Source organism: Osmerus mordax, chromosome 18, assembly GCF_038355195.1.
Source record: "Osmerus mordax isolate fOsmMor3 chromosome 18, fOsmMor3.pri, whole genome shotgun sequence".
NCBI classification, from domain to species: Eukaryota; Metazoa; Chordata; class Actinopteri; order Osmeriformes; family Osmeridae; genus Osmerus; species Osmerus mordax.
In genome coordinates, this window is record NC_090067.1 from 10273480 (window position 1) to 10299051 (window position 25572).

The 25572-nt window shown below is 42.8% G+C and overlaps 4 protein-coding genes across 4 annotated transcripts; 3 read left to right on the plus strand and 1 right to left on the minus strand.

The window, feature by feature from the left end:
* Positions 1-388: 388 nt before the first annotated feature.
* On the plus strand, positions 389-6331 carry LOC136961933 (sodium-dependent neutral amino acid transporter B(0)AT1-like). The gene is made up of 12 exons (XM_067255441.1): positions 389-673; positions 1373-1513; positions 1616-1753; positions 2136-2317; positions 2424-2534; positions 2620-2732; positions 2831-2959; positions 3159-3315; positions 3401-3605; positions 3717-3876; positions 4059-4221; positions 4427-6331. Exons 1-12 carry the CDS (start codon positions 475-477, stop codon positions 4625-4627), a joined length of 1899 nt encoding a protein of 632 aa, XP_067111542.1. The 5' UTR covers positions 389-474; the 3' UTR covers positions 4628-6331.
* Positions 6332-6704: 373 nt separating this feature from the next.
* On the plus strand, positions 6705-12177 carry LOC136961932 (sodium-dependent neutral amino acid transporter B(0)AT1-like). The gene is made up of 12 exons (XM_067255440.1): positions 6705-6948; positions 7950-8090; positions 8229-8366; positions 8465-8646; positions 8821-8931; positions 9071-9183; positions 9414-9542; positions 10145-10301; positions 10425-10629; positions 10848-11007; positions 11191-11353; positions 11758-12177. Exons 1-12 carry the CDS (start codon positions 6750-6752, stop codon positions 11929-11931), a joined length of 1872 nt encoding a protein of 623 aa, XP_067111541.1. The 5' UTR covers positions 6705-6749; the 3' UTR covers positions 11932-12177.
* Positions 12178-13106: 929 nt separating this feature from the next.
* slc6a18 (solute carrier family 6 member 18) lies at positions 13107-18498 on the plus strand. Its single transcript, XM_067255366.1, has 12 exons — positions 13107-13292; positions 14488-14628; positions 14733-14870; positions 15230-15411; positions 15800-15910; positions 16339-16451; positions 16548-16676; positions 16753-16909; positions 17137-17341; positions 17551-17710; positions 17827-17989; positions 18183-18498. Exons 1-12 carry the CDS (start codon positions 13142-13144, stop codon positions 18384-18386), a joined length of 1854 nt encoding a protein of 617 aa, XP_067111467.1. The 5' UTR covers positions 13107-13141; the 3' UTR covers positions 18387-18498.
* Positions 18499-18632: 134 nt separating this feature from the next.
* Positions 18633-25483, minus strand: tert (telomerase reverse transcriptase). Its single transcript, XM_067255365.1, has 16 exons — positions 25268-25483; positions 23776-25087; positions 23485-23674; positions 23253-23406; positions 22925-23092; positions 22552-22713; positions 22369-22470; positions 21992-22077; positions 21736-21852; positions 21417-21488; positions 21088-21276; positions 20347-20473; positions 20180-20241; positions 19625-19749; positions 19332-19469; positions 18633-19207 (listed from the first exon to the last, which is right to left on the minus strand). The coding sequence occupies exons 1-16, from the start codon at positions 25481-25483 to the stop codon at positions 19104-19106; spliced, it is 3324 nt and encodes a 1107-aa protein (XP_067111466.1). The 3' UTR covers positions 18633-19103.
* Positions 25484-25572: the final 89 nt, after the last annotated feature.

A 25572-nucleotide genomic window follows, 5' to 3' on the forward strand; every position in this document is an offset into this window, starting at 1 on the left:
ACATGTGCTGTCAATGATTTCAAGGAGATATCATTTCATACTGCATTACATGTACTTTTAAGAGACATGACAAATTCATTCACCATGTCCCTAAAGACGATGGAACACATGATATATTAACTATTATCAAGATGGCTGCACCTTTTGTTGGTGTAAAATTGCTGAGAAAACATAATGCCTGACAGCCTTGGATGGGGCTACAGATAAGTCCAAGTTAAGGTGCAAAGGTCATCCAGCCTTTACAACGATCCTTGAAAGGAACACCCCCCAAGGGAGTGAAGTATACAAGCAGAGCACACTCCCAGGGGAATCAGTCACAGTGAGTGGGCAGAGAACAGCTGCTTGTTTCTTTTTTAAGACTTAGATAAGATATCAATCTTTGAGGTGCGAGTGAGAACTGAGGAGAGAAACCTGCTAGAGAATCAGCTCGTTGTATCACACCTGGGGGAATATTGAGACACACAGCCAGACACTATGAGACTGAAGCTCCCCAACCCGGGTCTGGATGACAGGATTCCCTCGCATCAGGAGCTGGAGAGGATGGAGAAGGAGGAGGCTGGGGACAGACCCAAATGGGACAACAAAACCCAGTACATGCTCACCTGTGTGGGCTTCTGTGTGGGGCTGGGTAACGTCTGGCGTTTCCCCTACCTGTGCCAAAGCCATGGAGGAGGTAAACTGGGGTTGTGGAGACAGAATGAATTTTAGATAGACCCAATGATCCAGAATTAGTAAAAATCATAGCAAAAAAAATGGGAATGTAATTTTTTTTTAAAGCAGGGTAGCATATATTTTAGCATATTTTGGCAATCAATAAATCAAATGCTCTGCTTTTGATATCAGTGGCCGTCGCAGAACTGTAATAAACATGACCAATCATTGTGTTTGGATTGAATGCAATGATTGGATGGGCTACTTGCCTGTTGTCCTCAAGACAGTAGTCAGGTAACCTGTCCATGTGAGTGGCTTTGAAGGGAGGAATGGGATATTTTGGATTGGATACCTGCAAATTCAAGCCAAAATTGCTAGTTTAGCAAAAATCTCTCTCTCTGATAGTATAAAAGACATATGCCTTACATTGTAGACACACAAAATAAAATATTTGTTTAGAATGTTGATTAAATGTCACTTAAGCTGTTACCTTGGTCAGATGGCTGAGCGGTTAGACAATCGGGCTATTAATCAGGTTGCCGTTTCGATTCCCGGCCATGTAAAATTACGTTGTGTCCTTGGGCAAGGCACTTCACCCTACTTGCCTCGGGGGAATGTCCCTATACTTACTGTAAGTCACTCTGGATAAGAGCGTCTGCTAAATGACTAAATTTAAATGTACTTACAGTACTTTAACTTTACACCTCTATCCTATTACCAGGAGCGTTCATGATCCCGTTCCTTATCCTGCTGGTTCTGGAGGGTATTCCTCTGCTGCACCTGGAGTTTGCTATAGGCCAGCGCCTCAGGAAGGGCAGTGTGGGGGTCTGGAGTTCCATCAATCCCTACTTAACTGGTGTTGGTGGGTTTGGATATTTTCAATTTAAATAATTCTGGTGGAGGCTTAATATATTCCTACCTCTGTTCTCTGTGTAACTCTTGAAAATGCTTTTATTTAAGACAGGTATTGCATCATTGCTGGTCTCCTTCTTGGTGGGCATGTACTACAACACCATCATGGCCTGGATCATGTGGTACCTCTTTAACTCCTTTCAGAGTCCACTGCCATGGAGCCAGTGCCCCCTCAATGCCAACAAGACAGGTATTGTACTTCATAAGAGGTTCTTAAAGCTAATAATAATTTACATTTAGTCATTTAGCAGACGCTCTTATCCAGAGCGACTTACAGTAAGTACAGGGACATTCCCCCCGAGGCAAGTAGGGTGAAGTGCCTTGCCCAAGGACACAACGTCAGTTGCATGACCGGGAATCGAACTGGCAACCTTCGGATTACTAGCCCGATTCCCTTACCGCTCAGCCACCTGACTCCCAATAATTACTGGTTTCAGTTCTTGTAAATTGTATAGTTATTTCCCAACAACTAAATTTAAGACCTATTCTTTAGATGGAAGTGATCTCATCATGTAGGCCTTCATGTGCTACTGCATGCAGCCCTTACACTGCCTCTCTGTCGTCTCCTGAAGGTCTGGTGTCTGAGTGTGAGCGCAGCACCACAGTGGACTACTTCTGGTACAGGGAGACACTGAACACGTCCACCGCCATAGATGAGTCTGGAGGACTGCAGTGGTGGATGGTTCTAGCGCTGGTCTCTGCGTGGACTCTTCTTTATGTTTGCTGCATCAGGGGGATTGAGACCACAGGCAAGGTAGACACATTGTGCTCTTCCTCTGGGGGGAAAACTGCAGCCAAATAAGGTGATCATCTGCAATATCTTGAAAATAACCACTCTTTTCCCTCATCTTCTCCTGCAGGCTGTGTACATTACTTCCACTCTTCCTTATCTTGTCCTCACAATCTTCTTGATTAGAGGCTTGACTCTTAAGGGATCTACTAGTGGAATCATATTTCTCTTCACACCCGATGTAAGTGCACCCGATCCAAACAGTCCATAAAAGCATTCACACGTTTATCTTGATGAACACTAGCGAGCTGATGCCTTTCCTGCAGGTGGATGAGTTGATGAATCCATCTACCTGGCTGGACGCAGGTGCCCAGGTGTTCTATTCCTTCTCGTTGGCTTTTGGAGGTCTCATCTCTTTCTCCAGCTACAACTCAATACAGTAAGATACTGCTCAAAATAGGCCCACAGAAACATTGCTCTTTATGAAGTTCAAATAGTCCCTAAATGTCTCAATTGAACTGCTTCTTGTTTATACAGCAACAACTGTGAGCAAGATGCAATCATCATCTCTGTCATCAATGGGGCAACCTCAGTGTACTCAGCCACGGTGATCTACTCTATCATTGGCTTCCGGGCTACAGAGAAATATGATGACTGCATGGAGGGGTTGGTACCTTTTACTTTTTCGAGACACAAACAGACTCCAAATTGAAAAGGCATGAAAATACGTGGATTGATATGACTAGGTCAATAATTAAAAATGAAAAGTACACTAAGATATTTCAATTGTCCAAATACTCTTCCGTGGAAAATTTACGCAATCTTGCTGGTCATAGACTGATCCCATGTTCTGTTCTCTTTGCAGGAACATCCTGGCACTGACAAATGCATTTGACCTTGCTGAGAACAACATCACAGTTGACAGCTACGATACATCTCTTGCTCTGCTCAACGCCACCTCACCTGACATCATCCAAGGCCTGGGGTTGAGTTTCTGCGACTTGCAAACGTTCCTCAGCCAGGTATGAAAGTCACAGTGTCATGACCAAACAGCATTTCTGTGTTTGGAGAACAGTTTAAGCTGATGTTGAGTGTTTGGACATGCAGGGTGTTGAAGGAACAGGTCTGGCCTTCATCGTGTTCACAGAGGCCATCACCAAGATGCCTGTGTCTCCTCTGTGGGCCATCCTCTTCTTCGTCATGCTCTTCTGCCTGGGGCTGTCCACCATGTTTGGGAACATTGAAGGAGTGGTGGTGCCACTTCAAGATCTCAATATTTTGCCCAAAACGTGGCCCAAAGAGATTTTTACAGGTTAGAAGAACATGTCTAAAAGTTGATGACTATTATTTATACTGTTGGACCATATACATAATTGCAACCATTTTCTTTAAGAATTTAAGAAATACAATTTGGTCTTTTTAGGTCTGACATGTGCCATCTCTTTTGCCGTGGGCCTCATATTCGCCCAGGGATCTGGCAACTATTGGCTGGCCCTGTTTGACAGCTTTGCAGGCTCAATTCCTCTCCTGGTCATTGCCTTCTGTGAGATGGTGTCTGTCATTTACATATATGGGGTGGACAGGTGAGTTTCAGTCAGACCAGGCATGTAACGATGGAAAAACACAATATCAACAGAGCGAGGGCCCTTTATCTGACCAATAAAATCTAGAGTCCAGGTTTTTAGTCTGTCTTCTCAATGTTATCTCTGAAAGCAGGAAGTACAGCACACAGTGCTGACGCCGTCCGGCTCGTTTGTTTCCACAGGTTTAACGAGGACATTGAGTTTATGATTGGGCACAAACCCAACCTCTTCTGGCAGGTCACCTGGAGGGTCGTCAGTCCCCTGATCATGCTGGTCATCTTTATCTTCTACTTAGTCACTCAAATCTCCAAGACTCTGACTTACCTTGTATGGGACCAAGAGGCGGTAAGAAGTTTGCCACAAATTTCAAAGAGAAAGTTGAATGTTTTTTTACTGTACAGCATGTTTAAAAGTGTTAGACCAAATATGAAACAATCCATGAAGTGACATGTTTTTTACTCCCGCAAATTCAAGAAGGGAGAATAGAGTCGGTCTGTTTTGAGTGCCATAACTCAGTTGTAAATATTTTTTTCTCTTGTTTTTTACTTAGGCGGAATTTCCCACCCTGGTACCGCGGCCGTTCCCTGACTGGATTTATGTCATTATCTTCATCCTGGCCGGTATACCCACCCTGGCAATCCCAGGGGTGGCCCTCTTTAAGCTCATCCAGAACTGCTTCTGCAAGAAGAACAGCAACAAGATAGAAAAAGTCAAATCCATCTCTGCAAATGTACCGATGGGCGACATGTAACTTTTTGTTGATTTATTTTGCCTGACGTTTCACAAAGGCACACAATAATTCATCTTAACATGAAGATGAGGACCTTTGGACAGGTTATAGTTTTGGTTTGTCACTTTTCATCCCCAAAAACAAAACAAAACCTTTTGTGGTTTGAGGTTTGTTTCTGTCCAGACTTTTGTCAATTATGCTGACTTCTGTCAATAAGGATGCTGGCAGATCTGCGAAGATGTTTCTCTCCAGGATTATTCATCAAAGAAACTTGACGTTGGAAGTGGTTGTGGTGGAATGTTTGCAGTAACTGTATGACAAAATAGTCAGGATGTGTCAAACCAAATATGTATTAACACCAATGGTAATTTACAAAGATCTTTGTGATCTGTCTATCAAAAGGAAGCCTACTAGTCGACGTGCATTAGAATAGAGTGATACTAAATCCAAGACAGACATCGCCTTTTATACAGGATAGTTCTAACATTTGTCAATCCAATCAGTATACATGTCTGTCACAAAGTCTTTCCTATGATCAATTAATTAATAGTTTGACTCCATCCTGACTTTACAGGATAAAGGTCACCCCTATGGTTTCTAAAACTAATCAATCTATATTGTTCTCACAGTTCGCCTTAGCAGAAAAAAATCACATTATCAACCCATGAACCCTTAAAAGTCCCTTCCTATCTCAGCCTGAACGTAATTCATTTAGTTAGTCAACTGTTTCTCAAGCAACTGCTCAAACAGTCTCTGTGCATCTATCAGCTCCTATAACCTTTGACTCAGCTGTATTATTCAAACCCTGACCTCCTGTAAGCTGCAACTGTTGGTCACAGGTCGTCTCTTATCAATAGACACAGAAGCCTCTCAGAAAAAAACACTCTTAAACCACAATCATTTTACATACAACATTAAATCCCATATCAGTGGTCTTAACATTTGGGCAAATACTCAAATTCCAAACTTAAAAATATGTTTTTGTAAAGCAATATTTTGTAAATGTCATAATGTAAAACTGTGAACTAAACAGTATGTTCTTGTGTGTAAATACCTTGTGAAATGAAAGTGATACAAAATGGTCAGACAATGAATTTTTGTCCAACAGAATGACAAGATCAAGATCTGCAAGATAGCACGTCTTATGTTAAATATTCTAACATTCACACACATGCCCAAGTATTTACATAATTTATAGTTTTGTGTGGTTGAATAAATTATTTTTATTGGGAAACACGGTCATCACTGTTGCTTGCATATATGTCCCTTCGTCATGAAGGCATTTGTGGTTTATTTGACCATTCAAGATTCCTTGACATCTTGCTAAGATGAACTATATGATATGTATTGAAAGTGATGGCTACAGCATTGTTTCCCATTATATCACATCCCATAGACTTTCTGTAAGCCATCAAATACATAATTAAGAGGTAATTATGACATAGTGTTTGTGTGTAATATCACTGATGGTCTGAACGCCAACAGTAAAGCCACTCATTGTAATTTTGAAACTCTTTGTGTTGCCTGTGCTCATTTGTGGATGTCGGTGGAAGGTTTCTGTCAAAACATATATGATAAATGGAAAAATAAAAATACATTGAATGGAAGGAAAACAGCAGAATATGACAAGAACACTGCAGTCTACAGAATGTTGGACATGTAAATAAGACATGTCAAGTCATTGTGACATCAAAAACATTCAATTACAAATAAATAATTCCTGATAGTGGGGCACATACTCTCACTGGCCAGGATACTAAATGAATTATTATCAAATGTCCTGTATCTTCTTGCTTTATTGACTAGACTTGGAGCTTCAAGGCTAATGGCTTTGAAAGCGGATGGATGGACACAGGTAGGGGGGTTGTTAAAAGATAAAAGTGCAAAAGATAAAAAACCATAAAACAATGGCCTTCAGCATGTGCATATGCATACAGTGCCATGTATCAGCACCCCCATCACCCCCCCCCCACACACACACACACCTCCTCCCCCATCACACACATGCATGAACACAAATGCTGAGTTGCTGGCTAACTGGCTCCTCTCAGGCATGCTACAGTGGAAGTGCTAGTGAGACTGAGCTGTGGTTGATGCCTGTCCATCGTCTTACCTTTGCCAGTGAGGAACCGAACCTGCAGCCATGAGACTGGTGCTGCCGAACCCGGGTCTGGATGATCGGATCCCTTCACTTGAGGACCTTGAGACCATAGAGCAAAAAGAGACCAGTGAAAGGCCCAAATGGGACAACAAAGCCCAGTATATTCTCACCTGCGTGGGCTTCTGTGTGGGGCTGGGCAACGTCTGGCGTTTCCCCTACCTGTGCCAAAGCCATGGAGGAGGTAAGCTGGGACTGGAAGACAGAGGGGGGATACAGATTGAGTTAACTGCATGACTACAATGAAAAGTGAAATTAGGTATGTACATTGCAAATGCAAAAACAAAGTTATATATCTTACTGCACACTACAATATTAATAAATATGAGAAGCTTGGAAAGCAGTAGTAGTGTACTGTTTTACTTACCCACTGAGAGATGCAATAGATTGTACGCTTCATAGTAATGTGAACACCACATTTCTGTCATTATGGTAGGGCTGTCTGTATAATGAACCTATCATGGGTAACACTCTCTGTGAATCCTTTGCTACTGAACCAATGGCAAACCCTGCCAACAATTTAGACAAGACTGATATTTCAAGTATCTTTGATTTGTTTTTAAATGGATGGAAAACACAGCCATACTAAGATGCTGTCTGTGCTTGGGGCTTGAAATGATGACTAAAGCTGTAAATCTGTCACATATTTGTTGAGACATTTGAATAGTAGGAGCAAATGCCATAAGTCTGATCAATGATTCTTGATAATAAGTTAGTTAACAATGCCTTTTACCATTACATCATGGATACTCCCACTCCTTGAAACCGTTATCCTTGGTCTTTCGAGGGCAGATGCACAGTAAATTAACGGATTTCTAAAACTGCATAGCAAGCAGTTTGTCCACAAACCAGGCCAATCTGTGAATGTCATTTTATGGCGGATGGCTTTTGATGCTTACTGAAAAACAATATTATATAACACAAGGTAGAAATTAGCTCACTTGAGAACAGATGCGTTTCTTTTATAACTGAAGATGAGGTTGTTAAATATAACTTTCTTAAGAAAAAGTGGGGGACATATCCCATGTATTATGAAAACCTACGCCCTTGCTTAACAAGATTGCATTTAGCTAGATGATGCAAGATGCAACTTGTCCGATTAAAAAAAATCCTCTACTGCCACCTACTGAATTACTGCACGCATGTTCTGGCAGCTTCATCACAATGTGTTGGTTGAATTCCCAGGAGCCTTCATGATCCCTTTCCTGATCCTGTTGGTACTGGAGGGAACCCCCCTCTTACTGATGGAGTTTGCGATTGGCCAGCGCCTCAGGAAGGGCAGTGTGGGATGCTGGAGGGCTATCAGCCCTTACCTCACAGGAGTTGGTGAGTTCATGCACCAGTCTGAACTGGAGCAAAAGAGCAAAAGAGCAAAAGTAACCAGGAGGCTAAAACTAGGATCAGGATGTTGTTCATAGACAAATCATAAGGATGTGGAGAGTAACAGGGTTTACACTCATACAGGTATTGCATCAATGCTAGTGTCCTTCTTTGTGGGACTCTACTACAATACTATCATGGCCTGGATCATGTGGTACCTGTTTAACTCCTTCCAAGATCCCCTGCCATGGACACAATGCCCGCTCAATGAAAACAAGACAGGTAACGGAACAGAAACTCAAAAATAGACACACACAAGCACACACAAACGCACAGACAAGCACACCCACACTTATAAATTGTTTTGTTGCATGGTCCAGGACCAGTGCCGGAATGTGGCCTAAGCTCACCTCAGGACTACTACTGGTACAGAGTGACGCTGAACTCCTCAGCAAGCATCGAGGACCCTGGAGATCTCCAGTGGTGGATTGTCCTGTGTCTCCTTTCTGCCTGGATAGTGATCGGTGTGTGTTGCATCAGGGGAATTGAATCCACAGGAAAGGTAAGAAGGTTGAAGTCTGTACATGAACAAATTGAACTGCCCAGTTTTAAGTGAATTTAAAATCAGCTGAGTTTTAGATTGTAAATACATTTCTTTTAATAAACGCTGTGTTGTTTTTAGGAGTTTCTTGTCCCACTCTTTCTCAACAGTCCTTTCTGTATTTACGTGTGCTAGGCTGTGTACATCACCTCCACGTTGCCCTACATCGTTCTCACCATCTTCCTAATCAGAGGGCTGACTCTCAAAGGCTCCCTGAGTGGCATCAAATTCCTCTTCACTCCCGATGTACGTAAGCATTAACATTTACAAAACATCCGCACGTGTTCTTCAATTGACAAGCACCACACATTCATCCCTCATGTCTTCTCTTGTGCATGTAAACAAAGAAAGACATGTTGAACTGTGTTAATTTCCATCCCTCGAGGTCAACGAGTTGATGAAGGCAAACACGTGGCTGGATGCAGGGGCCCAGGTGTTCTACTCCTTTGGCTTGGCCTGGGGAGGTCTCATCTCCTTCTCCAGCTACAACCCCGTTCAGTAAGGCCTGTTGGCTCCTCCTCATACAAAATCTGTCCGGGGTAAAGTTTCCAAGATTCCGTCTGGATTCTACTCAGGTCTGAAGAACCAACATTATTTGTAAACGCCTACTGGTTCTTAATCAGCTGGTGGAATGTTAAACATCGGAAGCAATGCATTGAATCCTGGGATGTGTATTTCTGTTTTGTATGCCGTGTGAACTGTAGTCTTCTTCCACACTTGTTCCACAGCAACGACTGTGAGAAAGATGCTGTGATCCTCGCGGTTATTACAGGGTGCACTTCTGTCTATGCTGCTACTGTTATCTACTCTATCATTGGCTTCAAGGCCACTGAAAGGTTTGATAACTGCATTAACAGGTATGTTTGGACTACATTTCTCTAAGGGCCTTTGATTCTGGCCTACCTGAAGCACACCTGGTAAATCTTGCATAGTCTATTTTGACTTTGCCTGGAAGCCAAATGTGGTTGACTTTTATTTTTGAACTTTTTCTTTGTGTTTTGTCTGTCAATCTTAATTATGCACATCCAAGTTCTTTAAATTTGTAAATGCAAAATATTTGCATCTGAAACTAATTTGTCACAGCCTAGTATGAGGGGCCATTTAGGAAATAATTCAGACGGTCCTTACACAAACATATGACACGGTTTAACAAAGGTTTTTTCAACCTTTCAAAACTTTCTTTTTCACGAATGAAGTGAAAGGAAAGGATCGGAGAGAAGAGGAGAGGAGGAGAACAAGAAGCCTAGAGCAGAATACAAAAAAGTGCAGTAGAGTATAGTAGAGTCCTCATCAAGAAATAATCAATTATGCAAACTTCAGACAGTCTGAATTATTTCATAAATGGCCCCTAAAAGGCTAGGACTAAAAACATATTCAAATGTAGAATCTTCAGTGAGCTCAGATGAATCCATGCCTGGGAACTTTTTGTTTGACTCAAACACTAGTTTGTTTTTCTCAGAAACATTCTATTACTACTGAATGCCTTTGAACTGCCTGAGGACTCCATCACAGAGGACAACTACTTGGACCAGCTCAACAGTCTGAACACCACTTCACCGGACATTATTCAGTCGCTGGATATCAAAATCTGTGACATGCAGCAGTTCCTCAGTGAGGTAGCGAGCTTCAGTCATTAGAAACTTTGTGAAACCTTCGCTTCAAAACAACATAGAGCTGTTATATGTATTGACATGCATGTACAATGCTGTGAATCTCTATGATGCATTTTGTACCTGCAGGGTGTTGAAGGAACAGGTCTGGCCTTCATCGTGTTCACAGAGGCCATCAGCAAGATGCCCGTGTCTCCTCTCTGGGCCATCCTCTTCTTCGTCATGCTCTTCTGCCTGGGGCTGTCCACCATGTTTGGGAACATGGAGGGAGTGGTGGTGCCCCTGCAGGATCTTGGCATCTTCCCGAAACACTGGCGCAAAGAAGTCCTCACAGGTCTAAGAAGTATTTTACTTTCAGACATTGCAATAAAAACATTTAATGTGAATCAGAGTGTGGCACATCCATAAGATTAAGAATGTGCTCATGTTTTACTGTTCTTGAGTGACCAGGTGCTGGTTTCCACGTCCGGAAAGCTGGAAAGTAGAATGACGGTACAGATTTTTTCACCTTTTACCATGGACCTAAAATATCTGTTTCATTTATTGTTTCAGTTATTGTTTGCGTGGTGGCTTTCGTCATCGCCTTGCTTTTTACTCAGCGCTCAGGGAATTACTGGCTCGCCTTCTTTGACAACTTTGCCGGCTCCATCCCCCTTCTCACCATCGCCTTTTTTGAGATGTTCATTGTTGTGTACGTCTACGGGATAGACAGGTAGAGAAAAAGCTTCAAGATCTCTCATAATTAGCTTTTTGTCATGTGTGATTCAGATTTAGTATTTATTCAGTAGCAGTGTTTTATAACCATGATAAATAACCAGTTCAATTGTTTTATAACATAGTTGGCACACTCTGACCCAAGTCTAAAAAGTAATTCAATGATGTCCTTTGTCCCGAGGTTTAACAAGGATATAGAGTTTATGATTGGACACAAGCCAAACATCTTCTGGCGAAGCACCTGGATGGTGATCAGTCCTCTTATTGTTCTGGTCATCTTAATCTTCTACTTGGTGGGAAAGATCACAGAGGAACTCACCTACCTCTCCTGGGATCCTGAATCAGTATGTGTGATAGCTCGCTAAAACTACTGAACACATCTGTAATTACAACATTACATTACATTTACATTTACATTTAGTCATTTAGCAGACGCTCTTATCCAGAGCGACTTACAGTAAGTACAGGGACATTCCCCCGAGGCAAGTAGGGTGAAGTGCCTTGCCCAAGGACACAACATCAGTTGGCATGACCGGGAATCGAACTGGCAACCTTCGGATTACTAGCCCGATTCCCTCACCGCTCAGCCACCTGACTCCCCAACATAGCCACGTCGGTTTTAAAGTGCCAACTGCTCATTTGTATAATGTAGATCTTACCTGCATAAACTGTCAAATAAATGACTGTGAATTATGTATGATCAAAAAAACATGAATGTTCTTCTAACATAATTTCTTCAATGTCTCAGGAGAACTTCCCTTTGTTGGATGTCAAGACCTACCCTAGCTGGATCAGCAGTATTATTTTTATCTTAGCTGGTGTACCAACTGTCATAGTCCCGATCTATGCATTGGGCAAGGTCATCTACGACCGGTGCTGCAAGAATCAAAACCAGATGCAGATTCTGGAAAACGTTCAATAAAGTTTTTGCAGATTGTAAGTCGCTAAAATGTATTTCATTAGTAAATTTACTATTTCCAATATCATATTACATGTATGTAAGTTAAGCTGTTTCTTCTTTCTTTTTAAGCATTTCAGTGTTTTGTCTAGTTCAGTCTTTTTGCAACTTAAAAAAACTTAAAATTGGCAATATTAAATGTTGTTTATAAATAGACACAAAAATACATTGTTTTTAAATGTGCTTTTATTAAATGAAATGAACTTGAGACCAGAGAAACTTTTGATGTTGGCCCTTTCTTAGCTGCTACAGTCTCTTGAAACTGTTCACAATCATGTCCACTAGTTTAATAATATATTGTAATATACATAGACATTAGTTAAAGTTACATTTGTGCATTGTTGCTTTTTTTCTAAATGCCAAAAAGTGTATATGTCACCTTATTTAAAGAGCAAGATCATATTTCTTTTTTTTAATACTTAACCTAATAAAAATATTTTATTAGGTGTATAATAATTTAAACCTCTTTTTATGCATGTTTGGGGTTGTAGTCATTATCTGTATTTAATATGGAAGTTTTTATATCACAGTTCCTGAACTTTGCCTGGCCTACCTGTTTATCATATACCAAACTGATAAAACCATTTCCTTTAAAAAACTTTAATGGTCCATTTAATGGTTATAGTCTCTACCCCAGACAATTTCCCATCTGTACTTCTTTATTGAAAGGTAAAGGTTTTTTAGATCATTTCCTTGTCACTCCCTCAGGATACAAGCAGCATCACCAGGTTACCTATTAACAGAGTTTTGACCACTAGATGATGATGTCACTCTTCCTGGTACCCTGCTTTGCTTCTCCCTACACAATAAGTAAATCTGCTTCCCAATGACAGATCTGGAATTGAGAGTCTTACTGCACACATGCTCACATTTGAGCTAATCCACTGTGGAGAGTCAAGGACAGAGGAAATAGAACAGCATTCAGAACTTCTATTTACTTCACCTTAGAGACCTAGACTAGCGACAGTGAGATTGTTCAGAATACTATTAACAAGGCTTTCGGAGTGCCTTACATTTGCATCCGATTTCAAAGTATGACCATAGGATTAAAAAAACCCAATTGAAATCAAGTTTTCAAGGAGAAATTACAATTCGATGCATTACAGGCTAGGACCGGAGCTGGACTAAAAACAGAACTACACCCAAGCCTGTGTTGATCCTATTTTTGCAGAAAATGGCAGATTCAGGATTGAGTGTGGACACAAAGAGAGAAGAGAGGCCAAAGTGGGACAACAAGGTGCAGTACCTGCTGACCTGTATTGGGTTTGCTGTGGGTTTGGGCAACGTGTGGCGCTTCCCCTACCTGTGTCAGATCTACGGAGGAGGTGAGGGTTTTCTCTGGTTCAGTATCACAATTCACAATGGTTTATTTTACAATCATTATTTCATTCATATTCCTATTATTTTTCTATTATTATTTTTTGTTTTATACATTTCATGTTTCCTAATTAACCTGAACTTGAATTAGACTGTTAATCCTGTGTGACTGACATGGGGCAGTGTGAGTCAATAACTTGAAAGATATTGCAGGTTAATGGGACTATACAGCTGTGGCCATAAGTTTTGGCAATGTTTTGTAAAGTTTGCTGGTTCAGTATTTGAGGAAAATGTTTTCACATGTTTCTATCGAATACTGGAATACAATAAGGCCCATTTCATATTTTTTTAAGCTTTTTTGGGGCAAAGATTTTCAATATATGCAAATAGTCCCCTCTTTTACAGCAGTCAATCTGCTCTTAAAATCCAATCAGAGTGATAGAGTGATTTCACCTGGCTAGAACTAGTTCACACTTTCCCCTGTGCTGATGATATGACTTACTGAAATTATGTTAGCAGTTATTTTATTCCAAGGCCCTGCAAGCTTTGTAAACACAAAATGTATTGTCGCTCCCAATACTTTTGTCCACGGCTGTATATGATAACATACTTCAGCATGAATTTACAAAATATCCTATGTGCCTCACACCTCCTTCAACAGGACCTCTTGACCTCTTACATATTTTAAAATGATAATGAATCAGATTCAGAGTCTAACGGAGTTAATGTCCAATCCCAGGAATGTGTCCTTTAACTTGACGTGACCTCATAGCCCCAGATAGTAGTCTGCCATGGCCAGTGATCTTCTAAACTGGCCACTGAACGTATAGTGGGAAAATTCAGCCTTTTAGTGTATGCACACATTTTGGTAGGGCATCTATGACCAACACTGTGGCAGCCACAGAGATAGGAATGCCCAAAACAAATCCAATAAACCAATGAAATCAACTAACATCACAGACATTATAGAGGAGAGAAGAATTGAAATAGAAGAATCTAGAGAAAAAAAGTAATGTAACCATTAAAAATATATAATCTTTATGTGTATTTTTATGCCTACCCGTGGCAGTTGCCTTGCCTTTTCATAATAATGTAATTGCCCAGAATGACCTGTGCATTACTGTGCATGACATACAAATCCCTTTGACTTGACTTCCTGAACCCTCCGCCTGGTCTCTGACCTCCAGCCTCTCACCCACCCAGGTGCCTTCCTCATCCCCTACCTGATAGCCCTGGTGTTCGAGGGGCTGCCACTGCTCTACCTGGAGCTGGCTATTGGGCAGAGGCTGCGTATGGGCAGCATCGGGGTCTGGAATGCCATCACACCCTTCCTTGGGGGAGTTGGTAGGCCTTGGCGACACTGTTTTGCACTAAAATAATGATCTTGCAGATTTTCACAATCCAAAATGTTACTCGTAACAAATAATGATGTCACTTCCCGCGTGCAGGTATTGCTTCCATGATAGTGTCCTTCTTGGTGGGTCTATTCTACAACACCATCCTGGCCTGGGTCCTCTGGTACTTTTTCCACTCCTTCCAGGACCCCCTCCCCTGGGCAGAGTGCCCCATTAATGCCAACCACACAGGTAGACTGGATACATATAAATGAGTACATTTCCACTACACTGGACGTTCCTGATGTCTCATTCTTACAACTGGTTTAGTAGACACAGATTTAGTCCAATCTAGAATTTACCATTTTTAAAAGACACTCTTCCTTACTATGTATATTTTTGTCTAGGATAAGTGTTTTTTAAGGAAGTGTTTACTTTGAGGTGAACTTCTTTCAGGAGCAAAGGTCAAAAATTACATCCTGAAACATCCATAATCAATAAACTATGTTCAGGACAGTTCAAGCTATTCCAAGAAAGACAAACTCTCCTCCATGCCACTCAAACACACTGGTTTCTCTTCACCACACCCACCCTCTCTAACACTCTCTCAGGCTATGTGACGGAATGTGTGGAGAGCACACCGGTCAACTACTTCTGGTATCGTCAGACTCTGAATATTTCACCCAACATCGAGACCAGTGGTTCCCTGCAATGGTGGATTGTTGTATGCCTGGGAACTGCCTGGTTAATTGTGTACATATGCTTCATCAGGGGAATCGAAACTATCGGCAAGGTAGGTGGATCTGCAAATCGATGTTCATCAATTACTCATCTGTAATGCTCTTTGTTTACAGCAGCTCATACACGGCACGTGTCATATTTTTTCAGATGAATAAAAAAGATGTCTTGGTTATATAGTTGGTGATTCATGGTAGTTATGTATATAGTTGGTGATTCATGGTTGTTATGTTCATGGTTGTTGAATGCAATTGTTGACTCACTTTAGTGGAAAACTGTATTTGTGACTCATGCTCCTGTGATTCAAAAATCACTGATCATAAAAGGCAGAGACGTACTGTACAGTACTGCATAAGTATCAACCAGAAGAAAAGTTGCAGTCAACTAACTTCTGTTGAATCCCCCTTTTTTTCTCTGGTGTTTTCTTTTTATCCCTCCACTAGGCTGTGTATGTAACTGCTACATTTCCCTATCTGGTACTGACTATATTCCTGGTTCGAGCCCTCACCCTCCCTGGAGCCTCAACTGGTTTAGTCTACCTCTTCACTCCCAACGTGAGCTCCTAGAAATGGCCTTGACGTTGCTCCTATTTTCCTTATTAAAAGTTTTATGGCATTATACACTTTGGTAACATTGTGACTCTGACCTACACTAGTCGCACCTTACAAAGAACTAACTTATGGCTATGCAGGCATACGCAAACAGCATGATGACAGTTTATCAATGATACAATAAACATAATTTGTAGATAAGCATATTTCCTCTCCTGGTTGACCGAGAGTTAAGTTCTCATGAGCTTAATATAGCAGGTACAGATCAAACATTGTTTTTTTATATTCAGAGCACTCCAAACAGTATAAAATAAATAAAGTAATCATTAGCTATTGTTGATTGATCAGTGGTTAAGGACAGACCTATTCAGAGGGAAAGAGGTTACATGGTCACAGCCTGTCACTACTTACTGTGTGTGTCCTCGTCTTAGTGGGAGAAGATGAAAAACCCTCAGATGTGGCTTGATGCTGCGACTCAGATCTTTTTCTCTCTGTCACTGGCTTTTGGTGGACTCATTTCCTTCTCCAGCTACAACCCTGAGACGTAAGGTCGTTTTATTTACATATCTGGATCCATCAGGATTCAACAGTCAAATGGTGCTTTTCCACCTATTTTTCTTCTTCTGTGTGTGTTTGTTAGTAACAACTGTGAGAGGGACGCTGTTCTGGTTGGGGTTATAAACAGCGCCACATCTATATATGCTTCCATCCCCATCTTTGCCATCCTGGGATTTAAAGCCAACTCCAACTTAATTTCCTGTCTCGAGGGGTATGTACAAGAAAGGGTTGAATTTAGCCAAAGACCAAACAAGGAAATGTACTTCAAGTATTTGTGTCATCTGCAGGAACATCTTAACATTGACGAATGCGTTCAACATTGGGGACCAAAACATAACAGTTGACAACTATGACCAGTGGTTTGAGGACCTGAACGGGACTTATCCCGACAAAGTCTTCTCCCTGAACCTCAAACACTGCAGCCTGCAGACTTTCCTCCAAGAGGTAAGACACAGGTAGATTAGTATTAGGTATTAGTTCCTTCTATGTAGGAGTGTTGTTCTCTTTCACAACTCCTTTTTACCTCCTTTCATCACGCTCTCTTCACAACTCTTTTCTCATTGTCTTTTCTAATCCTTCTTTGCCTCGTACCCTCCCTGTACCTTTTCAACCACTCTGTTGACTTCACTTCTCTCTATTGTCCTGTCTCCATCTCATGCTGCTTGTTTCAGAGTGCGTCGGGGACTGGCCTGGCGTTCATTGTGTTCACAGAGGCAGTTAAAGAGATGCCAGGCTCTCAGGTGTGGGCGGTGCTGTTTTTCATCATGCTCTTCAGCCTGGGTCTATCTTCCATGTTTGGCAACCTGGAAGGCATCCTCAGCCCTCTCAGGGACCTCCACATGGTGCCAAGCTGGATACCCAAGGAGCTCTTCACAGGTAGAGACGTCCCCCTTGGTCCCTTGGCAAAGGATGGAGATTGTGGGGCATCGATAGCCTATTTAGTAATGTATCATGAGTTATTAGGGGAATTATTTCTATAGAGGAAGACAGGTTGGTGTTTGCATGTTTGAATGTACCTCATATTCCTCTCCTCCATCTTTCTCTCTATCTGTCTGTCCTTCTTTCTCTTATTTTTGGACGTCCAGCATTTATCTGCATGTTATCTTTCCTGGTGGCTCTTATCTTCACCATGAGTTCAGGAAACTACTGGCTGGAAATCTTTAACAGCTATGTCGGTTCAATTCCTCTTCTGATAATAGCCTTCTTCGAAATCATAGCGGTGGTTTACGTGTATGGAATGAAAAGGTAAGTGTATTTTTTTATTTTTTTATCTACAAATTTCGTACCTGTAATTCTTTTTGGATTGTGTGTATTGCCACTTTTCAAAGCTCAACTGAATATCCCTGTCTGGGTCTGTTTAGATTTGGCGATGACATACTCTTTATGACGGGAAGGCAGCCCAACATCTTCTGGAAGGCGTGCTGGATGGTCATCAGTCCTGTGATGCTCATTGTTGTTCTGGTTGCTTATGTTGCCATCCAGGTGCAGGTGGAGCCCTCCTATGCTGCCTGGAACCCAGACTTTGTAAGCTGTTGGCTATGACCAGCTGACTTAGTATATCATTCTGGAATGTAAAACTATTACAGGATTATACTACAGTATAATAGAATAAAAGCATTAAACTCTTTATGTAAAAGGATACGTTTCAGCTCATCAAGTCAAAGAGATTTTCAAGACCGAACAAACCCTGATGTTACTTACTTGTATCTCTCCATAGGAAGGCTTTCCCCAGTTTGATGTGCAGCCATACCCACAATGGGTGTTTGCCATCTGTATCCTGCTATCCACAGTCCCTGTCATCTCCATCCCCCTCGTGGCTTTGTACCACTTCATCCTCTGGGCAAAGCGCCGGCGTTCCTCCCAACGGCACCGCAACAGAGCCATTCCCTACGACAACGCTGGCTATGTCATGCACTCATAGCAAGACTGATTTGAATGCAGCATCAGACTTCAGATCAGGAAAAAAACTGTGATAAATCTGCCCAAGTTCCTAACGCTTAATGAAGAGGAATAGACCTTCCATATTGCACATAATTTTTATTTTGATGTGTACACTTGTCTAAATGTAAAACTTGCAAAAAAGGAACAAATGTAATAGTTATAAAACTCAAGTTTACACAAAGCAATGAAATGTATAAAAAGGTGACCACCGGCATGCTAAATAAATTATAATATCAATCTACACAGTATCAACTTTCCTCCGATGAACAAAATGTCTTCTACAATGGTCCAAATATCAGTTAAACATTGATGACCATCGTCCTTGGAAAAATACAGAGTACACAATGAATCAGCTATCAAAGTCCAGAGAGAGTGGGATGAAGAGATGGATGGTCCATGTTCATATCTTAACTATCAACCTTTATTGGTTACCCAGCTGGCATTATATACAGTAACTTATGCTTGACCACTGTTGCTTTACAGTTTCATAAAAATTAAGTCAGGATGGCATTTACCAGGTCCAGTCCCATCTCTTCTTAAATATGAACCAGCTTGATTGCATGAGGACACAACTAGTTAATTTGTAAATATGTGAAAATGGAGATGTGACATAATCCTTGTCTCTTGCCCGATTCCTCTAAGTACGTACTTCAAGCACTATAATGTTATGGTCCTCTGTGCTCATGTTTCGTAGTCCTTAAAAACATATAGCCATGAAGTCCGGAGGGGTTTTGGGTGTGGCGGCCTGCCTGACTCGCAGCAGCCTAAGGTCTCCCAGATTCCTCTCCAGTCTTTTTTTACCTGCAGAGAAACAAATTAGGGAAACAAAACATTTGGGTGGTGCCATCAGACGAGGTCTTCTAGACATCAGCTACCTTGGGGAGTGTTTCGGGGCAGTCTATGGCCCACCTAGGCGTGTACGTACGAGAGTGGAGGGCAGTGAGCAGGTCTCTGTAGAGGGGGCGATAGCGTGACAAAACCAGGGAGAAGGAGAGACAGTATATGAGCTCCACCGCCTCATACTGAAGACAGCCTGTCTGAGCTTTACTGCCCAGAGTCACTCCTGGGAGGAAAGGACAGCCGTTGGGTAAAAGAGATAACGAGAGAAGGGAGTGGGTGGAGTGAAAGGGAGTGGGTGTGGATTCAACAGGAGGGAGGGACCACTGGAAGATAAGTGATAGAGAACAACAAGAAACGTCATTAGGAAGATGCGCTCACCCCTGTTGCAGAGTCTGATGAGCTGGTTGGTATACTCTGCCATATTCCAGATAAGATGCAAGAAGTAAACTGGGTTCTGGGAAACTTTCTGACCAAAGGGTAAACTCTGGGCACATACGTGGAACCTACCACAACCACCATAAAATGTTCAACAACCATCAAATAAACACGAGGAAAACAGATGATGACATACATGAAAGTATACATACAGAAGACAGACCAGGAGAGTTGTTGTTTGTTTTGGCATTTGATCTTCATATAAACCCTGTACTGGGTGTAATGAGCAAACAATGTAACAAGGAAATCATTGACAGAAGAAAGGTGAGGACTGTTTAACAACCCTGAGTGTTAAACATAAATCTGTGAGCTATAGAGGAGTACCGAGAAAGGGAAAGAGAAGCCTGTGTTTACTATGAGGGGTCATTTTAGGTCACTTAACACTTCATAGCGGTTTCACAACAAAACTGGCAAACAAACACGTATTCATTCCGTTTGCATGTTTTATCCTCTGTCCAGAATGGATCCCAGTATGACACAGCAGTCAGGTGACAGTACCTGCAGGCATGCAGCAGAACCAGCTTGTACAGGTTCTTATACACAGCCTCCAAGGAATTTGTCTGTGAAGAAAAAGTCAGTTACATCATTCACATTATGTACAAATATATATTTTTTTAAGGATGTATGAAGAGGTCTTGGTTTGAGGAAATAGCAAAGCAACTCACTTTCAGATCCAGGAAGAGGGCGTGACACTTGAGTCTGAGGATGCCCATGAGCTTTCGTCTCATTTGCTTACCGGCAGAGAGGGCGGGGCCTACAGTCAGGCTGTACCGCAGGGATAGGCCAGCATAGCTAAAGGGAGATTAAGAGATGGAGGGGGGGAAAAGGACTTGAGAATAATGAATCAGCATTTTAGTCAATAACCAATAACAAAATATGATGTGGGCATACGTTTACTGTTATCTCAGTGGTAGAGCATTTGGCTGCTGATCAAGAGTTTGCTGGTTCAAATACCCATCATATGCTGCTTTGGTTCAAACATAAACAGGAAGCTAAACGAATACATTATTTATAATTTTGTCATTAAGAAATAGGGATGTATTTAAATACAGTACAATGTGTACGACAATAATCGAACAGTAATCAGATTTATAGTTGAACTAAGAGCTATATAGGGTATTCTAAACATAACATATGGTTTGTAGAATTTGAATTTTAAGTACAGTAACAATGGTAGGATAGGGTCTACAATACTAGGCCATAAGAACTGTAAAATGTAATAATACAACTCCAGTAGGGCTATCGTGAAACTGACATTATCAACTGAACACCTAAACATTAGTCCTAGTGCTATCTATATGGCACGATATGTTATCTCACAATGCCCTGGTAACACTGTGTGTGTGTGTGTGTGTGTCTACATGTGAAAACATGTGGGTCTAGGCATGTGTGTGACAGTATTCTACCTGGAGTAGTCGCAGTAAACATCTAGGGTGCGTGTGTCAAGCAGCAGGCCACACCAGGGGAACAGGCAGTGGGCAGGCAGGACACGGGTCTCAGGGCAGACCCCCTGGTCCTCTGACATGGGGAAGTTGATGGCCACCTTTTGGGGGTTCACCACACAGCCATACTGAGGCACTCCAGCCAACAATGTCCTAGGAACAGGAAGTGATTTCAGCCAGTATCTGGTATGACAGGAAGTGGGAAACATTCCTAACAGCTGGTATAGCAGCTGCTAGGACAGTCAGGGTCTTATGTGCATTGTGAACTGGACTGTTTTTGTATGTGTATGTACTTGAGAAAGGTCTGTGCTTGGTTCAGATCTGGAGTGATGAGGAGAAAATCATCCACCAGCCTCATCAGATGCCTAGTCACAAAGAGATGAAGATCAAGTTTAAATCATCAGCATTGCATTGAAACCCCACTTGGTTGGTGCAAGGGATTGGACTGCCCTCTGCTGGGCAAAGGAGATAATGGTACCTAGAGGCAGATTTTACAATACCACACAGTAGATTCACCACATGTATTACATAACCTAGGGCCTTCATCCCAAGAAGAAAAGGGTGGTTTCAAATTAAAAGAAAAGTAAGAGATGCAGCAGCCATCATCCTCACCCTCCTTTCTCTGTGAGGTTTTTGAACAGGAAGTTCTCCATGTGAGCATAGCAGAGGCAGCAAAGCAGAGAGGACACTACAGAACCCTGAGGAATACCCTGCCACTGACGGAACATTCTGGAACATGCATTCACAAACAACCATTGAACCAGTGACCACATCAATTGCTATTGTTACGTCAAAAAAATTACTTTATCGCTAATAACAACTAACTCATTACTAAAGAAAGTTAGTAATGAAAAAGCAGCATACATACTTTTTCCCAAACTGAACAACACTCCCAGTGAGCATTTGGGTGAAGAACTCCAGGACATCTTTGCCTTGCAGATCTAAGGAGAAATGCTAGATCGGACGAGACATTTAAATTTACACTTACATTTACCAGACGCTCTTATCCAGAGCGACTTACAGTAAGTACAGGGACATTCCCCCCGAGGCAAGTAGGGTGAAGTGCCTTGCCGAAGGACACAACGTCATTTTGGCACAAACTGGCTCGAACCGGCAACCTTCTGATTACAAGCCCGATTCCCTAACCGCTCAGCCACCTGACTCCCTTCTTCACTTAGGCCTATAATTTGCTCCATCATTTCAAAAGAATACTACTGACCACCTCAAGATGGCCGCTTCCCTCACCTGCTCCACCAGGATGGCATTGTGAACCTTGCCCTTCGTCTGCAGTGACATCACAAAAGCTTTCATATTGGTGAATGCTACAGTGTCCTCCAGGAAATCTGCCTAAATACAGAGGTAAACAGTGTTTATTTGAGAGTGTGTGTATGCATGCTTTGGAGTGAGTATGTATGCTTTAGTATGCACCTTTCTGACGAAGGTCTTTTTTAGGCCCTCATGGAAATTGGCCCACACTTTGGCATAGCGCCGCACAGAAAACGTCTCTTCCTGGACAGGTGACAGAACCTGACGAATCACCTCCAAGAGTTTGGAGTGGGGCAAACTATCGTAGGCCCCACTCACATCCACCTGAAAGAGAGAATGCGAGGATTGAGTATTATTAGCAGCTTGTGACAAAACACAACAAAGCCATATACCTCATCATATTGCAACCAGACAAACCGATTCTATGCGTCACATTCAGTGTAACAAAACCCGATTTCAGACATGCTAGAGTATGTGATTTGATACAAGCCATGCTTAGTTGCCAACAAAACAAAAGAAATACAGGTCAACCAACCTTGACGAAGTAGAGGGATTGGGGCTTGTTCTTCTGAGCTGGGGCGAGGGAACCTAGGACCCTGTGGATGTCTGTCATCCCCCACACTGTTGAACCCAGGAGAGCAGGTGTGGTGCGCACACACACACGCAGAACGTCCAATAGATCCCGCACTGATGCCTGGAACCTCTACAAGGGAACACCGCACTCAGAATGCAAACCTATGGATTTAACCAAGGTTCCTACCTTGGCACGGTTTTTGTCTTTGGATTTGAGAAAACCAGGCAGTTAAAAGGGCTTAGCTAATCTAATGACCTGAGATTCTATGATGGAGGGGATGAACACACACCCTTGTTTTGGGGTCAGCTCCTAGGACACGCGTGATCGGCCTCATGCCCTCAGTCTTGGGGATGAAGCGAAGCCGAGATGTGACAGTGGTCCTGGGGAGGGACACCACCTGTGCAGGGGTCAACTCCTCCATCTGACCCTTACACTGATGAGTCCTGAGGACAAGGTCACTTTTAGAGAGTGTGTGTGTGTTTTGTGTGTGTTGTGCGTGTTTTGTGTGTGTGTTAGCCTACCTGAAAGCCAGCTCCTGGAGCCTGGCCCAGACCTCCTGTCTGTAAAACCTCAGAGCATTCTTGTGTCCCATACTCTCTGTGACATAGAAGCAGGCCCTGACCAGACCCAGCACATAACCGTCCAACAGCCAGGCCAGGAACTGTCCTAGCACCCGTGTCCGATATGCAAGCTCACTGGGCGGGCAGCGACCTGGGCGGGAGAGGGGGATGGTGAAGTGAATGGAGCTGATTGTCAAAGGGGACAATACAGCAAGAAAAACAAAATCATAATTTCCTTTTACGGACTCTTACCTGTCTTACTGAGCTTTATCCAATCACAGTCATTCACCTTCATCTTCCAAAGGAGCTCAGCCAATGAGAGGCGCTCATGCTTGCCCATGCGCAGGAATTCCCGTACTCTGAACAGGAAGTTGAGCCTGTTGTGGTCTGATCCCCACAGCTCCCATGGGACCACAGTGGCGAGGCACTCCTTGATGAACAGGTACACCCGGTGAGGTGCACTGTGCTGGGGCAGGAGAGCTGCCATCTCCCCCTGTCCTTCCCCAACTCCCTTCACCACCCCTGGGCATAACTTCTGCAGTATCCTGGTGTATGCACAACTCCTGTGTCTACGTAACAGCTGGCTGAAGAGGGGTACCATGTTGAAAAACCTCTTGGGCAGTTTTTTGGGTTTCCTCTCCACCCCTTTGAGATATACCACGCCCTCAAAGAACATTATTCTCACCAAGTCCCGCCCTTGGAGTCTCCTCTGCTCATCCCATTCACCCTTCCTTTTCCTGTTTAGGAGGAAGCTGCGCATGCCCCGCCCCCCATAGAGCATGCCCAAGGTGCGGATAAAACACTGCGCTGGGGGCAGAGGGGGGAACAGCCCTGTTCTCCAACTGGCACCAGCCTCTGAGGGCAAGGTGTGTAGTTTGACTGGATGTTTTGTTCTAGCGACATCCTCCACTGGTCTAGGGCACACAGCCAAGTCTACTGACTTGGGCTGGTCACCAGTTCCACAGCGACCCTGATTTGACCCCTCCACAGTCCCTAAACTCTGCATGACACCTTCCTGTTCTATACGCCTCCTCTTCCCTGGCAACTCTCTTTGATTCTCCTCCATGTCCCTCTCTCTCTTCTTTTGTCTTATTTCTCCACTACTGTCTGCACTCCCCCACCTCCTCCTGCTGCTCTTAGTATACTTAAGATATCTCTCTCTCCTGTTCCAGGGGATTGTCAACGTGACTATGTTCCCAGTGGCATTCCGTCTTGACCTGCTTTGAAGGTTAAACCCAGAACCAGTCGTCATGGAGACTCGCTCGTAGACAGGTGTTCCACACACCTGGAAGAGACAGGTTGGAGGCACCGTCACAAACACGGAGCAGCACTCCAACATGTAGCGCGTGACATCCGTACCCAGGCGCTGGGACACTTTTTTCCACAGATCACTACCATGGATGTAAGCTGCACTCTGAGTGACATCTCCCTGGAATTTAAACTGGTCTGCGTCACGCTCCTCTTGAGCTAAAGGGTAACCGTATCCATGTGCAAGGACGTTTCTTTTCTTCTTCCGCTTGAAGCTGTTGAGAATGAATGCTAACAACTCAGGCAGAGTGCAGATCTATGGAAGGTGAACAAAAAAAACATCAACATAGGCCAACTGTTATCAGACAATCAAAAATGCTTAGCTATCGGTATCTACAATGCCGTTAAAAACACAATGACTGAAAACTTAGGATAATCAGTTAGAAACGATTGTATAACATAGTAAGTGCTCTGCTTAAGTTAATGGCACATGTACCTGGTTGCGGCTTGGGACGTACTGCAATGTTTTATCTGTACATACGTACACTCCCCGGACAAACGACAAGAATCTGGTTGTTTCGGGTGGTTCGACAAGGTGCGCTTTATGTCCTTCTCTGAAAACGATGCTGTTGCTAAACTCCTCCAAGGTCTGAACGTTCGGATACAGAGAACGAAGTATTCCGACACTACGCGACATTTCAGCAACGGGCATGTTGACCGCATGCACCGCACTTACCCGTGGATTTTAGCATACGCTTTAGCTGACAGATTCTCATACACATACATCTCAAAATGGTATAC

What these genes read in the sequence shown, in the direction of transcription:
- LOC136961933 (XM_067255441.1), top strand. Translation starts at nt 475, where the DNA reads ATGAGACTGAAGCTCCCCAACCCGGGTCTGGATGACAGGATTCCCTCG. An exon ending in TGCAAACGTTCCTCAGCCAG is followed by an intron (nt 3,316 to 3,400) that starts GTATGAAAGTCA and finishes TTGGACATGCAG; the next exon opens with GGTGTTGAAGGAACAGGTCT. An exon ending in TTGTATGGGACCAAGAGGCG is followed by an intron (nt 4,222 to 4,426) that starts GTAAGAAGTTTG and finishes TTTTTTACTTAG; the next exon opens with GCGGAATTTCCCACCCTGGT.
- LOC136961932 (XM_067255440.1), top strand. Translation starts at nt 6,750, where the DNA reads ATGAGACTGGTGCTGCCGAACCCGGGTCTGGATGATCGGATCCCTTCA. An exon ending in AATTCCTCTTCACTCCCGAT is followed by an intron (nt 8,932 to 9,070) that starts GTACGTAAGCAT and finishes CCATCCCTCGAG; the next exon opens with GTCAACGAGTTGATGAAGGC. An exon ending in TCCAGCTACAACCCCGTTCA is followed by an intron (nt 9,184 to 9,413) that starts GTAAGGCCTGTT and finishes CTTGTTCCACAG; the next exon opens with CAACGACTGTGAGAAAGATG.
- slc6a18 (XM_067255366.1), top strand. Translation starts at nt 13,142, where the DNA reads ATGGCAGATTCAGGATTGAGTGTGGACACAAAGAGAGAAGAGAGGCCA. An exon ending in TGCAGACTTTCCTCCAAGAG is followed by an intron (nt 16,910 to 17,136) that starts GTAAGACACAGG and finishes TGCTTGTTTCAG; the next exon opens with AGTGCGTCGGGGACTGGCCT. An exon ending in TACGTGTATGGAATGAAAAG is followed by an intron (nt 17,711 to 17,826) that starts GTAAGTGTATTT and finishes GGGTCTGTTTAG; the next exon opens with ATTTGGCGATGACATACTCT.
- tert (XM_067255365.1), bottom strand. Translation starts at nt 25,483, where the DNA reads ATGCCCGTTGCTGAAATGTCGCGTAGTGTCGGAATACTTCGTTCTCTG. An exon ending in CTCCAGGAGCTGGCTTTCAG is followed by an intron (nt 23,407 to 23,484) that starts GTAGGCTAACAC and finishes CCTTGTCCTCAG; the next exon opens with GACTCATCAGTGTAAGGGTC. An exon ending in GTTGTTCAGTTTGGGAAAAA is followed by an intron (nt 21,853 to 21,991) that starts GTATGTATGCTG and finishes TGCATGTTCCAG; the next exon opens with AATGTTCCGTCAGTGGCAGG.